Raw genomic sequence first — 15,402 nt, forward strand, 5'->3', positions numbered from 1 at the left:
CCCACAGCCTATGGAAAGTATTTTTGTTTGATTCTTTGCTGCAGGGTAGTCCTACCAGGTCCTGCATTAAGAGCTATTACCTTAATAATATTTGAGTAAACTCTTTGGAATTGTAATCTGTGGGTGTCACCGAGTAGGTGAAGCTGGCTGTACAGTGGACATATCATTGCCCCCAATGCAATTATGCAGTCTAATACATCCACAGAGGGATCTGAAATCTTTCTCTTTTTTTTTTTACTGTTAGTGAAATTAATTATTATTGCATTATTTTTAAGTTATATAACAACATTCCAACCTCGTTTAGCATTATCTAGTGGTCTAGATATGGCATTATTCCACTACTTGTATCCATTTGGATCAGTTTCAATGGTGAGCTTTTATTTTCAGGGTGCGTGCACCAAGTGGTGGGAAATGTACCCCATTGTCATATGAGTAAAAGTAAAAGATACCTTATTATAAAGTAACTCAAGTAAAAGTGAAAGTCACGCAGTAAAATACTACTTGAGTAAAAGTCTAAAAGTGTTTGGTTTTAAATATACCTAAGTATCAAATGTAAATAGAATTGCTAAAATGTACTTAAGTATCAAAAGTAAAAGTATAAATCATGTCAAGTTCCTTACATTAAGCAAACCATTCGGCACAATTATTTTTTTTAATTGACAGAGTGTTGGAGAGTGGCTCAGACATAATTTACAAGCGAAGGGTGTGTGTTTAGTGAGTCCGCCGGATCAGAGGTAGTAGGGATGTTCTCTTGATAAATGTGAGAATTGGACAATTTCTGTCAATGTACTTTTGGGTGTCCGGGAAAATGTATGGAGTAAAAGTACAAAATATAAATAGTAAAGTACAGATCCCCCAAAAAACTACTTAAGTAGAACTTTAAAGTATTTTTACACCACTGCGTGCACCCTATTGTTGCTAGCTAAGCTTCATACGTCACCGTTTTACTTCCAATGGCTTGCGATTGGCTTGTGTGGTTGTACGTCGACAACATCACAAAAACCACGCTCTAATCGTTGCACATAGAGTGGGCGGAAATAGCTGAGCCTATATAGCTATACATTTATATCTGCATCGTTGCGCCACATAACAAGGCGAAATCAGCTAACTACAATGCTAGGAAAAAAGGATTCATAAAGGACCTATATCTATAAAGGTTATCACCATGGAGTCCTACGATATAATAGCAAATCAGCCTGTGGTCATTGATAATGTAAGTAGCCAACACCATTGGTAATTGTAACGGTAACTAAGGTAACCGAAAAGTCGCTAACGTTAGTTAATGGGTGGTGGTCGTTGTCTTGTTTATAGCTAAAGTTAGCTAGCTAGCTGATTAGCCAGTGCAAACCCTTTTGCAACCCCTCTTTTATTGGCTAGATGGTTATTTAACAAGATTAGCTAGCTAAAGCTACAGAGATCAAATATCTTTGCTAAAGCCACTGACTAGCTTTGCGACTCAGTCAGTAGCTAGTTAGCTACCTGCTTTAGCATTGTGAGATGGGAAGGGTGATAACCAAGGCTAACAACAAGCTAACGTTTGATGGTTGCATCCCCAACCAATCCATCCCTATGCAGTATGCCAACTATGGGGAGCTCACAGAGTAAAACAATGTATCTTACTTTTCAACTAGTTAGGTTAGTTTGCCAGCTAGCTATAAATAAGAAGTCTAGCTAACGTTAATTATGAAAGAAAGGACGAGTTAGGAAACTAGCGCATCATCTAACGTTAGGCTAGATTATTAACAGCCTTTCTCTTCAGGCTACTTGATAGCAGCATCATTGAAATAAAATTACGAATAATTTACTTATGCATCATTGTGTTGCTGATCGTAATCAATACAAGGCATTAGAGTACAAGAATTAAGGAACAGCATTTTTACTATTGATATTGGGGTCTGATACAGTAGTTTACAATAGGCCGGTGTGCTGCCCCTCAGCACTGTCTCATGACTACTGACTGATATCACTGTACAAACAGGATGAACAGAGACGCCCTCAGTCCCTATAATAAATGAGTTAATATATGTAGCCAACATTGCAAGGACCTACATTTTCTTACTTTCTCTTTCAGGGCTCCGGTGTTGTTAAAGCTGGTTTTGCAGGAGACCAGATCCCCAAATACTGCTTCCCAAACTAGTAAGATCAAACACTACAGCCATCTCAACACTATAATATTAAATACTTAAAATGTATTTAACTGAAATGCTTTGTTTGAATGAAATGTAAAATGATCCATGTGTTTACCTTCTAGTGTGGGTCGTCCAAAGCATGTTCGGGTGATGGCAGGTGCTCTGGAAGGAGATCTCTTCATTGGCCCAAAAGCAGAGGTACAGTGCTCTTCTAAGACCGATGCCTGTGGCCCTGTGTCACTGATAATGTAAAGGGCTTTATGGGCCTGTATGCCTATATGTAGGCTGTTATTAACACTAAATTTGTATTTTTAAAAAAATATAGTACTTTGGCTGCTATTCCAAAGACTTTCTCTCTCCATGTGGTTGTAGGAACACAGGGGGCTCCTGTCTGTACGGTACCCAATGGAGCACGGTATTGTGAAGGACTGGAATGACATGGAGCGCATCTGGCAATATGTGTACTCTAAGGAGCAACTACAGACCTTCTCTGAAGAGGTATTTTTCTCTGGTTTCTGTGACACACACTTATTCTGGGTACTTTTAATTTGATCATGAGAGCTGGTGTTCTCTCTTAGGGCTTCTTGAAGTGAATATGAATTAGATTTCTTTTTTTTTTTACTGTTTCATTGCATTGACTTTCTTTTGCATTTCTCCTAATGTCCTTTAGCATCCTGTGTTGCTGACAGAGGCCCCCTTGAACCCAAGTAAAAACCGGGAGCGTGCAGCAGAGGTGTTCTTTGAGACCTTCAATGTACCAGCACTCTTCATCTCCATGCAGGCAGTATTAAGCTTGTGAGTTTGTTTTTCCCTTTAGATATCTTGTTTGCCAGCCTTATGTTGGGCATACCGGTACATTTAAAGATTTCACTCCCCGAGGAGGAAAATGGTCGTCACTAGTTATCACAGCCATATAGGTCATAAAACCTCTCCTATGGCTGTGGTAGCTAGTGACAACTAAGGAAACCCCAGGTTAATATGACATGTAATGCATTAGTAACTGTAGAGATATTGCAGATATGCCACAGGCCGGACAACAGGAGTGGTGCTGGATGCTGGTGATGGGGTAACCCATGCTGTGCCCATCTATGAAGGCTTTGCCATCCCTCACTCTATCATGCGGGTCGACATTGCTGGGCGTGATGTCTCACGCTACCTACGCCTGCTACTGCGCAAGGAAGGCTATGACTTCCACACTTCAGCTGAGTTTGAGGTTGTGCGCACTATCAAAGAGGTATGGATGAAGAAATGGTAGTATTTTTGATGGGGTCAAGGCAAATAGTTGTATACATCTTCAAGACACTAATCGGTCCTGTTATTCGTTTCATTCTTTGTCCTTGACGCCTGTCACCCTAATTGTTTACCTCTGCAGAGAGCATGCTACTTTTCACTGAACCCACAAAAAGATGAGACCTTGGAGACAGAGAAGGTGCAGTACACTCTTCCTGATGGCAGCACATTGGATGTGAGTCAAGTTAGATACATTCTCAAAATGTTTAAGATTGTGTTCTGGAAGTTAAATATTACTACTTACTTTGACATTAACATAAGCTGTTGTATTTTACTGAATAATTGACAGCTTGTTATCCCCTTTGTAGATTGGCCCTGCTCGGTTCAGAGCCCCAGAGCTCCTCTTTCGTCCAGACCTGATAGGGGACGAGAGTGAAGGAATCCACGAAGTTCTTGCTTTTGCCATCCAGAAGTCCGACATGGACCTGCGACGTACACTCTTTTCCAACATTGTTCTCTCTGGGGGCTCCACACTCCTCAAAGGTATGGACTAGAGTCCTGTCCCACCAATTACATATTGAGGACTGTAGCAAACAAACTCCACTCCTTCAGCATTGGCTAATTGTATTACTCTCCCTGTTTACAATTATTTTTCTGTCCCAAAGGTTTTGGTGACCGGTTGTTAAGTGAAGTAAAAAAGTTGGCACCTAAAGATGTGAAAATAAAGGTATTTGCTGCCTTAACCTTGGCGCTGTATTTACCTAATGTATGAGCACTGAGCAGCAATTTCAATGTAGTATGTTTAATGTTGGTGCAACATATTTCTGAACTAGTTGTGCTGTTTCACAGCCAGTTTATTTTCCTGTTTTACTCTGTTAGATCTCTGCACCTCAAGAACGACTCTACTCCACGTGGATAGGGTAAGTAATGTCATGTGATCAGCCACACGCAGATTAGTCTGTTTCCAGAGTAATGGACAGTAATGATCCTCTGTTGTATGCTTTAAGGGGCTCCATCCTTGCGTCACTGGACACCTTCAAGAAGATGTGGGTTTCAAAGAAGGAGTATGAGGAAGACCGAGCACGTGCCATCCATCGGAAGACCTTCTGAAGAGACTGGCGGTGCTCCTATTCTGCCCCCAAAAAAGTCCACCACACCCCCTGATGGGGAGAGCCCATGACTCCCTATGGCATGCCTTCTACCGATTCCCCTACACGCCATATGACAGGGAAACTGGCCAGGACTGGCAAAGTGTTGACCAGCATTTACCAGACAGACCCAGAACCTGTCCCAATGACAAGGCTTTAAGTTGCATCTCTTGATATTGTGGATTTTTATTTTTGTTTAACACATTCAAGGCATTGCTTGATTCAAATTCTGTATTTATTCTGCTGTGTTATGCCCCATAAAATCCATCACTTAAATGACAATGAAGGTGAACGTTCTGCTTTACTTTGATAGATTCAATTAAGACTTGTTTTTACTTTTTGGGCGTTGTTACTGTGGCACATTAAACAGTGTGCAAAGATACCTTAAGAACTAGTTAAAGTTGTCTCCTTATTTCCCACAGTCTGAATGGAGACAGTTTAAATTAAATGTTAAAATATGACCCAGTGTACTGTAACTTACACCTCGACTCCATTTAAGTGTTGCTTCATATTCAACTGTTGAAAGATGAGACACCGATGGATAAAACAAAAAAAATGTACAGATGTTGCAATTTCTGAGAACTTTCCTTTATTTCAAACCCAAGTGGATCTAAATTCTATTAAATATTTGATCAGTTCATCATTTAACTCAACATTGTAAGGGGACTAATATTAAATCTTGAGTGGACCATATGAGTTAAAAGCACTGTCACATTGGAGAATATTATCCAAACTGGTATGGTTTACTTCCTCTAATTAATCTGAACTTTAAACTGCACCAAAAGGTATGCTGACATGATAATGGGTTGGTTGTCATGTTTTCTGCTGGATATTTGCAATTTAAACCGAATTGGAATTACTGACTTTATTTTATATCAAAATGTGTATTTTTTTTTTGTTTTAAGAGGAACCGTGTGACCATATCCTGCTGGTATAATGACTCCTTTAAGCAAATACTAACACTAAAATTAACAGTATTGCTGAAAGAATGCCTTTCATTACAATAAATTAGTGCACTGCTGGGATGTGGTTATTTTTGTTGTGCTGAATACATTAGCAACAATGATTTTGAATAAAATTCTCACTGCAGATCCTCTCAAGCTCTGTCAGGTTGAATGGGGAGCTCTCCAGATATGTTCGATCGGGTACAAGTCTAGGCTCTGGCTGGGCAACTCAAGGATATTCAGAAACTTGTCCCAAAGCCACTCCTGCGTTGTCTTGATTTTGATTTGTTTGAGATTCTTCAAATAGCCACACTTTACCTTGATGACAGCTTTGCACACTCTTGGCATTCTCTCAACCAGCTTCACCTGGAATGCTTTTCCAACGGTCTTGAAGGAGTTCCCACATATGCTGAGCACTTGTTGGCTGCGGACTCTGCGGTCCGACTCATCCAAAACCATCTAATTTTGGTTGAGGTCGGGGGATTTGTGGAGGCCAGGTCATCTGATGCAGGACGCCATCACTCCCCTTAGGGCTATTTAACTTACACAGCCTGGAGGTGTGTTCGGTCATTATCCTGTTGAAAAACAAATGATAGTCCCACTAAGCGCAAACCAGACGGGATGGCGTATCGCTGCAGAATGCTGTGGTAGTCATGCTGGTTAAGTGGGCCTTGAATTCTAAATAAATTACAGACAGTGTCACCAGCAAAGCACCCACACCATACATTTTTAAAATTGATTTAACTAGGCAAGTCAGCTAAGAACAAGTTCTTAATTACAATGATGGCCTACCGGGGAACAGTGGGTTAACTGCCTTGTTCAGGGGCAGAATGACAGATTTTTACCTTGTCAGCTCAAGGATTCAATCTAGCAACCTTTTGGTTACATGCCCAACGCTCTAACCACTAGGCTACCTGCCGCCTCAATGCTTTACGGTGGGAAATACACATGCAGAGATCATCTGTTCACCTACTCTGTGTCTCACAAAGACACGGCAGTTGGAACCAAAAATATCAAATTTGGACTCCAGACCAAAGGACAAATTTCCACTGGTCTGATGTCCATTGCTCGTGTTTCTTGTTCCAAGCAAGTCTCTTCTTATTGGTGTCCTTTGTAGCGGTTTCTTTGCAGCAATTCAACCATGAAGGCCTGATTCACACAGTCTCCCCTGAACAGTTGATGTTGAGATGTGTCTGTTACTTGAACTCTGTGAAGCATTTATTTGGGCTGCAATTTCTGAGACTGACAACTCTAATAAACGTATCCTCTTCAGCAGAGGTGACTCTGGGTCTTCCATTCCTGTGGCTGTCCTCATGAGAGCCAGTTTCAATCATAGCTCTTGATGGTTTTTGCGACTGCACTTGAAGAAAAAAAAAAACTATTCAAAGTTCTTGACATTTTCCTTATTGACTGACTATGTCTTAAAGTAATGATGGACTGTTGTTTCTCTTTGCTTATTTGAGCTGTTCTTGCCATAATATGGACTATCTTCTGAATTAATGAACATGCACCTGTGGAACGGTCATTAAGACAATAACAGCTTACAGACGGTAGGCAACTAAGGTCACAGTTATGAAAACTTAGGACACTTTCTACTGATTCTGAAAAATGCCTAGGGTCCCTGCTCATCTGGGGCGGAAGGGTAGCCTAGTGGTTAGAGCGTTGGGCTAGCAACCGGAAGGTTGCAAGTTCAAATCCTCGTCAAGGTGCAAATCTGTCATTCTTCCCCTGAACAAGGCAATGTTCCTAGGCCGTCATTGAAAATAAGAATTTGTTCTTAACTGAATTGCCTAGTTAAATAAAGGTCAAATAAAAATTGGATTTTTTTTTTTTTTTTTGGGGCTCCCGAGTGGTGCAGCGGTCTAAGGCACTGCATCTCAGTGTATAGAGGCGTCACTGCAGTCCCTGGTTCAAATCCAGGCTGCGATTGGGAGTCCCATAGTGAGGTGCACAATTGGCTCCTCATCGTCTGGGGTAGGCCGTGATTGTAAATAAGAATTTGTTCTAGCCTTCCCTGTAGCTCAGTTGGTAGAGCATGGTGTTTGCAACACCAGGGTTGTGGGTTCGATTCCCACGGGGGGCCAGCACAGAAAAAAAAAATGTCTGAAATGTATGCATTCACTACTGTAAGTCGCTCTGGATAAGAGCGTCTGCTAAATGACTAAAAAAAAAAAAAATCTGTGTGAACGTGCCTTAGGCATGCTGCAACAAGGCATGAAGACTGCAGATGTGGCCAGCGCAATAAAAAAGTCAGTATCTGGCCACACCAGATACTGACTGTTACTTTTGATTTTGACCCCCCCTTTGTTCAGGGACACATTATTCAATTTCTGTTAGTCACATGTATGTGGAACTTGTTCAGTTTGTGTCTCAGTTGTTGAATCTTGTTATGTTCATACAAATATTTACACTTTAAGTTTGCTGAAAATAGACGCAGTTGACAGTGAGAGGACGTTTATTTTTTTGGCTGAGTACACACACACACACACACTGCTCGTTCTGATATTTCTCAATTTATTTTTGGATTGTGTATAGCTAGACTGTTGGAGCTAGAAAACAAGCATTTCGCTGCACCTGCGATAACATCTGCACATCTGTGTAAGCAACCAATAAACTTTGATTTTTAAATATTTAGGTACGGGTTATGGTAGGGACATCCCAAGGATTCTACTTAGTAACTACCATGGGTGTGTGGACTGCAGAGCATGTGGACAATGTGGACATCACCAGATATACTTCATTTATTAACGAAATGAAATTATGATAATACCCTTTTAGTGTTAGAGCTTTTTGAAAAGACTGCCTGACATTTCTGGTGGGATAGAGTTTTGGCCTGTCTGGTGGCATCACCAGGCAGTAAATTAGTTCCTTTTCAATTCAAAATAATAATTGGTCTATCACATTAAGGAACTTAATTGTTACCCAGGAATGATTTGATATTGAGATAAAACCGGCTGCATTGGACCTTTAAAGTATTACTGACGGCACGCACCGGCTTGTAAAACGATTGCACCCAATGATGGCCCCTGATTGGCTCACCTACTTTCTGTTTCAGAATTTGATTGGTGTGAGGCTTAACGCCTAAGTAATATGCCCATTCCATTGGTTGGTTGGTTGGAGTTAACCAATGTTCAAGGTTGTCTTCTTGCTGTTTCATCCCACTGTCAAGTCTGCTAGCTAGCTACCTCTGGAGCATCCTTCTGCGGCTCATTGTTCTAAGGATTAGTATTAAAGATTATTACTAAGAATGAGAAGAGTTACTGTTTTTGTGAACGGGACGTCCAAAAATGGCAAGGTGCGTACAGTTAGCTTAGCTGTTGAGCTAACGTTAGCTAGACTAGCTAGCTAATTTAATACCGTCTCATCTTCGACGCAACTAAGCCACTAACAGCCAAATGTCCAAACAAACTGGGTTTAGTTGCATCGAAGTTATGCGGCCCATCATTTGTGTAGCTAGCTAACGTCAGTGGTGGAAAAAGTACCCAATTGTCATACTTGAGTAAAAGTAAAGATCCCTTAATAGAAAACGACTCAAATTAGTCACCCAGTAAAATACTACTTGAATAAAAGTCAAAGTACTTTGTTTTAAACATACTTAAGTATAAAAAGTGAAAGTATGAAACATAAAATGACCTTATTTTACATATCAGCAAGAAATAAAAAAGGTTTAATACCTTTATAGGGTTAGTGTTCCCACACTGAATATCTCATGTTGCAGCGCTTGTTTGCAGAAAACAGACAGAAGACAAGAGGTTACCACCTGTGCTAATTAAGCAATAAGGGGGGGGTGTATGGCAATATAGCACGGTTAGGCTGTTCTCATGCGCAACGGGGAGTGCCTGGATACAGCCCTTAGCCATGATATGTTGGCCATATACCACAAACCCCAGATGTGCCATTGCTATTATAAACTGGTTACCAACGTAATTAGAGCAGTATAAAGAAATGTTTTGACATACCCGTGGAATATGGTCTGATGTACAACGCCTGTCAGCCAATCAGCGTTCAGGGCTTGAACCGCCTAGTTCATAATTAGCTATATAACATGCACCAAACACCTATATCTAAGCGTAACTCGGGAAGTGTACTTACTGTGCAAAACTGCCACAGTAAGTGTAGGTTTTTTTATCTGAAGGGTTCTTTCCCGCTGATGAAAGATAAGGGCTATATGTTTCGAAAGCCGTTTCGCAAGCGATGATTATTGACCTTTCTAAACCCTAAAACACAGCATCGGGATTGTAGTTCACATAAGCCAGTCGTGGGCGAAGCTAATAGCTGAAAACTGTAGGGAGAAGGCAGAATGCCACCTAGAATTTTCTCTCGAATGCCAAACTCTTCATTTAGACAGTGCCACATTTTCATTTGTTCCAAAATCAAAATGAAAGGAAGTTGTCTTGCAAATTCAGCAGGCTCTGACTTTTAGAAGTTCCGTCTTTTATTTTATTACATATTATTATAGTTAATGCCGTCTTTGGTGTGCTTTGCACAAGCATCTTTTTCCCCAAACCTATTTATTTTTTATTGAGTCATACATAAAGTGTTAGTGTGAAGTTTACAAAATGTGTAATGTGATATATTTTAACATTACTATTTTTAACACACAAAATAAAAATGTTTATTAATAAAATATTTCAACCATTGTCTACCTCAAATGAAGGGGATGGTGACTCTTTGCAAGATGGAGGGAATCTGATTTCATTGGTCCTTAACTCGCGGCTCAGTAATTTCATTCAATTTCATTCAGAGTAAGTGGAGTTAGGCTGCCACAGAGCAGGTTAGTTCTGAAGGATTCGTTACAATAGTAATTTACCTGACCAAAAAGGTGAGCCACTTTCGTACGACCAGTAGTCCCGAGTTGAACTCAGAGTTGACTAAAGTTAAGTCGCTAACTCCTGGCAGTCTTGGTGGATTTGAACTTTGTTGTTGTTATCTGTCTATAAGCAGTGCTCTAGCTGTGTGTCATCATGTCATGTTGCTGAGTCTATCTTTAAGTTAGCAAGAAATAATGGGTTTGCCCAAATCAGTCTGTTTTGTGACAATAACTCTGTTTTCCTTTTATTAGGTTGTAGCTGTGTATGGGACCTTGACTGACCTGTTATCTGTAGCAACCAATAAGTTGGGAATCAAAGCCTGTAATTTATACAATGGAAAAGGTGGTCTTATAGATGACATAGCGCTCATCAGGTATTGTTAACTTCCTTCAACACTTTGTAGTTTCATGCACTTGGAAGGTCCTTACTCCTGCCAATATTGTGTATTCATTTCTCTACTATTTCTTATTATTATAGGGATGATGATGTTTTGTATGTCTCAGAGGGAGACCCCTTTTTTGGTGAGTTTGTGTGCTCTAATTCTTTCCTTGCAAACAATTTGGTTTGAGATATCCCTCTGAATACTGTTATTATCTTAGACCCACAGAATTATGTCAGGGCTAGAGACGATCGGCCTGGGGCACACACCGATTGGCTGACGCTTAATATTGGAGGGCGTCTCTTCACCACCACACGGTAAGCAATGAATGAGTTATTTCCATGGTCTATGAACATCAGAAGTCACAAATGAACATCTCTCTGAGTATTATTGCCATCCACTTTATCCTTTGGTCACTTCTTTCCTCACAAACTGATCTTTTTTTACAGGAGCACCTTGGTCAGCAAGGAGCCAGAGAGCATGCTTGCTCACATGTTTCGGGAGAAGGGTACGAATAATTAAGTCTGTCATATCTACCACTAACCCTGCTACCTTTTGTGATTTACCCATAGTGATGTCCCTCTATCCTTGCTCAGCAGCTGTATGGGGTAACAAGCAGGATGAATGTGGGGCTTACCTGATTGATCGCAGCCCAGAATACTTTGAGCCTATTCTTAATTACCTGCGACATGGCCAGCTCATTATCAATGAAGGAATCAATTTACTTGGTAAGTATGGCATTGACAGCCAGAACTGTCATTACCTTTATTCTATGATACTGCTCACAGATGAATGAGAACACTTCAGTTGTGCATGTTGAATACAGTTTTTAGATTTCTGAAATCTTGACAACATATTAGCTCAAATTAAATGTGAATTTCAGGGGTTTTGGAGGAGGCCCGTTTCTTTGGAATTGAGCAGCTTGCTGAGCAGTTGGAAGTAGCAATAAAGGTGAAAAACTCAAGCTACATATTTCAAATGATTTATTACATTTCAACACAGCATATTGATCCATGTCACCCCATGCTTTTCTCCAGAATAATGAGACACCTGAGGACCACTCTCCCATCTCTCGCAAGGAGTTTGTTCGGTTTCTGCTGGCTACACCCACCAAATCAGAGCTCCGCTGTCAGGTAAAACGCAACACATTTGCAACAAGGACAACGCACTGTTGAACATTAGATGCAGTCTAACTAACATGACATGTGAACCTGACAAATAATACATTTATCCACAAGGGACTTAATTTCAGTGGTGCTGATCTCTCTCGCCTCGACTTGCGCTACATCAACTTCAAAATGGCCAACCTGAGTCGCTGCAACCTGACACATGCCAACCTATGCTCTTCAAACCTGGAGCGCGCTGACCTCTCTGGGGCCAACCTCGATGTGAGCCCATAGCTCCTTCATTAGCCTATGAAACCTACCTGTTACAGCATGTCAACATTTCAGAAATGTGCAGTATTCTGTATGGACTGATTTTGTCTTTCTGTTTTAGGGTGCTAACTTGCAGGGTGTGAAGATGCTCTGTTCAAATGCTGAGGGGGCGTCTCTCAAAGGATGCAATTTTGAGGACCCATCTGGACTCAAAGCCAACTTAGAGGGTAAGCTTTCTAATTGATTTGTATGATAAGAGGAATGAGAAATATGGAACTGATAACACTTGTATAACCTCTGGTGTTGAACATCTGATTTCTGTCTTATTAGGTGCCAATCTGAAAGGGGTTGACATGGAGGGAAGTCAGATGACCGGAATTAACCTGCGTGTGGCCACTCTCAAAAATGCTAAGCTGAAGAACTGTAACCTGCGGGGTGCCACTTTGGCAGGAACCGATCTTGAGGTAAGCTGATGGCATTTAAGAGGATTAATCTTCAGACAAAAAAATTAAGTCAAATGGAATTAGACAGCTCTTGTAATGATTTTAAGTTTGTTGTTGAAGGTTTGTCAGTTACATACCATGAAGTTGTCCATCCTAAGATAACTGTTTTATTACCGTGACATCTAAGATTAGTACCAAGAATACTGACTGTTGAGTTTCGTTTTACTCCTCACAGAACTGTGATCTGTCTGGCTGTGACCTACAAGAGGCCAACTTGAGAGGGTCCAATGTGAAGGGGGCCATTTTTGAAGAGATGCTGACTGCATTGCACATGTCTCAGAGTGTTAGGTAAATCTCCTGCACATTCCACCTAGGTTCAGGCTGGTTAATCTCATGGATGCCTGGCAAAGGTCTTCTTTTGCCAGCCAATCCCACCCACCCCTACTATCAAGCTTCTTGGATCCTCGTGCAATACAGGTAGTTTTATGCACATCCCTGGCATTCCAGCTCATATACTAGCTTTAAATAATTTGCACTAGAGCACATTCAGGGATATTTGGTTCTGTTATGTATTGGACGCTTTTAACTGACTTTCCTTATTTTTCCCCAAAACCAAAATATTTCATGTTTTTATGTATGTTTACTATTATGTCTGGATTAAATCATACCTTATTACAATTTTTTTTAATTCTAGATGTATACACACTTTCTTGATTATTTAACGCAACATCTCTGAATGTCAAAGATTATTAAACTATAAGTGCATGAAGGTTTAAAGTAACAGTATAAGGGCATGGTGTGACTGTACATTCTTATCAATGTACTTCGTTTTATGCCAGATATGCTTTATGATTAGGATAATGGTTTTTTTCTAAGCCAAAGCCATACTGTAGCATGATCAAAATGGCAAAAGAGTTTGCTGTTATTGCACCACCTAATTATGCTGTGGATTTCATTTTTCTTATAATACTGTGGCTGTTGAAACAGAATTTCAAGAATGCAATGTACTCTTCCTTGATTATCACTGAAGTCAAAAGCTGCCTGTTGTTTTGTTTGGTGTTCTCTGTGAATCTACCTCCTTATATTTTACCGCTTTCTGATTTATATCTAGTTGCATGCATTTCATGGTGGTTTTTGCCTCTTGTTGTATGAAAACCATTATTCATCATATCCAAATATGATAATCAAAGTGAATAAGATGTTTTTTAATAATGTTACTGTCATGTTCAAGCTTGTGGATCACCTAGTTGTACGAGGAAGATAGTTGTATAACAACACTCCCATCACAATGAATTGCATATAATTCAATCATGTTTTGAAGTTATACTTTGCACAAATCTGTCTTAAATTAAACATTTTGTTCACTAACTTCTGTTTTACTTACTCGCAGGACACCAAAAAGTTGAATGTGTTGCTTGTAGTGTGTTTATTTTTATTTTTTTATAAATCTAGTGTTTACAAAACTTGTGCGTTTTATAAGGATAGCAAAACATTATCACTGCTGGACTGTGATTTTAACAATCTGTCAGTTTGTTTAAGAAAATGTTTGCATGTTTAAAGACTGTATTTTACCAGTCTAAGACTGCTGGATTTTTTTTCTAGGTGTAGCTGAGACCTTTTTGAGATGCAATATTCTCTCTCAATACTCTATTCCACAGTAGGCACTCTTTTGTCGTGATAATGAAGGCAATCATAAAGAATATTGCATCTTGAGTGTGGAGATCGTCAATATCAGGACCTTGTAGAAAAGAACAATGGTTGTTTATTTTGATATAACATATTGAAGAAATATGGAATGAAAGTTAGTTAAAGACTGGGGGTGTTTCTCTTCCTCCCCTGTCTATAATTATTGCACTCAAGCACAAAAATGTATTTCAATAAATTACTGTTATCAATAAACAAAAGCCACTGTGTAATTACAAATGAAATACTGTTATCTTTTCACTAACTTCCCAGAAGAACACCAAGACCATGTGCCTAATTAATTTTATCGTTGCTGCTGTAAAAGTGCACAATCATTCCCAAAGTGTTAAGCTTTTAAAAGGCTATTTGGGGTGCCTGGTCCCTGAAGTGGAGGTGCTTAAAGCTGCTCTGTAAAATATTTTTGAGTGGAGCCTTTTTCTGTAATCCACTTTGTGTCCTCCTGCAGCAGTGATGGAACTGGTGGGTGTGGCACATGGGAACTAAGCTGCCTATAAAACCTTAGACACCTGAGTTGCTTACCAAAAGTAATAAGGCTGACTTTACAGAATGGAAGAGAAAAAGGTCTCGTTGCTGCTGCTTTTGGTAGTGGCTCTAGTGTCACAGGGTTGCTGTCAACATTGGTCCTATGGCATGAACCCAGGGGGGAAAAGAGTGACTGACAGCCTGTCTGACACCCTGGACAATGTAAGTACTTTACCTATTCATAATATGGAAGCAGAAGTAGCTAGGTCTTTTACTAAAGGTTGTGATGGTAAAGTATCCAATGATGGAAGGGATGTTCCTATATTTGCATTATAAAATCTAGTTAAAATGACAATTCTACAGATGGCTGAAGACCTTCCGAAGATAGACACATCTTGCAGTTTGTTTGGCTGTGCTGATGTCTCACCTCATGCCGAAATTTACCGGCTGAGGGCATTACTTGTGAGTGACATTTACAATTTTGAATATTCATTTCCCTTCAAGAAGCTACCCAGAAGTTTAATATATACAGCGAAATTGTGCTGGTAGTTAAATATTGCTTCTTTTTTTGAATGCATGTTTTTTTTTCTCGATGTTTTAAACAATTTGTATCCAAATTGTAAGTAATGTTTTTCATTTACTTTTTTCTAGGCAAGCCTCGCTGACAGACAAAGTGGACTCAATAATATATAGCAAATGTATGCTAGCTAACTCTATTAAACATTGCCGTGCCATCATTGTCTTTTGTGGTGTCTTTGTTGGGGGATATTTTTGCT

General features: G+C 39.9%; 3 protein-coding genes across 5 annotated transcripts; all 3 read left to right on the forward strand.

Annotated features, from left to right (window-relative positions):
- The first annotated feature begins 997 nt into the window (after positions 1-997).
- On the forward strand, positions 998-5,607 carry LOC115200088 (beta-centractin). Its single transcript, XM_029762808.1, has 11 exons — positions 998-1,213; positions 2,072-2,136; positions 2,252-2,327; positions 2,502-2,627; positions 2,800-2,924; positions 3,147-3,363; positions 3,502-3,594; positions 3,728-3,902; positions 4,025-4,086; positions 4,239-4,279; positions 4,367-5,607. The coding sequence occupies exons 1-11, from the start codon at positions 1,166-1,168 to the stop codon at positions 4,467-4,469; spliced, it is 1,131 nt and encodes a 376-aa protein (XP_029618668.1). The 5' UTR covers positions 998-1,165; the 3' UTR covers positions 4,470-5,607.
- A 2,962-nt stretch (positions 5,608-8,569) lies between these two features.
- On the forward strand, positions 8,570-14,377 carry kctd9a (potassium channel tetramerization domain containing 9a). 3 transcript variants are annotated; one of them, XM_029762809.1, is made up of 12 exons: positions 8,570-8,746; positions 10,514-10,635; positions 10,740-10,783; positions 10,862-10,958; positions 11,091-11,149; positions 11,238-11,369; positions 11,525-11,592; positions 11,679-11,774; positions 11,880-12,029; positions 12,139-12,244; positions 12,348-12,481; positions 12,696-14,377. In XM_029762809.1, the coding sequence occupies exons 1-12, from the start codon at positions 8,699-8,701 to the stop codon at positions 12,810-12,812; spliced, it is 1,173 nt and encodes a 390-aa protein (XP_029618669.1). In that variant the 5' UTR covers positions 8,570-8,698; the 3' UTR covers positions 12,813-14,377. The 3 variants fall into 3 exon arrangements, with proteins under 3 accessions (XP_029618669.1, XP_029618670.1, XP_029618671.1); XM_029762810.1 differs by having other exon boundaries at positions 11,241-11,369; XM_029762811.1 differs by lacking the exon at positions 8,570-8,746 and having other exon boundaries at positions 10,525-10,635; positions 10,870-10,958.
- Positions 14,378-14,434: 57 nt separating this feature from the next.
- On the forward strand, positions 14,435-15,363 carry LOC115200091 (progonadoliberin-1). The gene is made up of 3 exons (XM_029762814.1): positions 14,435-14,848; positions 14,990-15,088; positions 15,278-15,363. The coding sequence occupies exons 1-3, from the start codon at positions 14,711-14,713 to the stop codon at positions 15,317-15,319; spliced, it is 279 nt and encodes a 92-aa protein (XP_029618674.1). The 5' UTR covers positions 14,435-14,710; the 3' UTR covers positions 15,320-15,363.
- Positions 15,364-15,402: the final 39 nt, after the last annotated feature.

This window comes from Salmo trutta, chromosome 9 (genome assembly GCF_901001165.1).
Source record: "Salmo trutta chromosome 9, fSalTru1.1, whole genome shotgun sequence".
Classification (NCBI taxonomy): Eukaryota; Metazoa; Chordata; class Actinopteri; order Salmoniformes; family Salmonidae; genus Salmo; species Salmo trutta.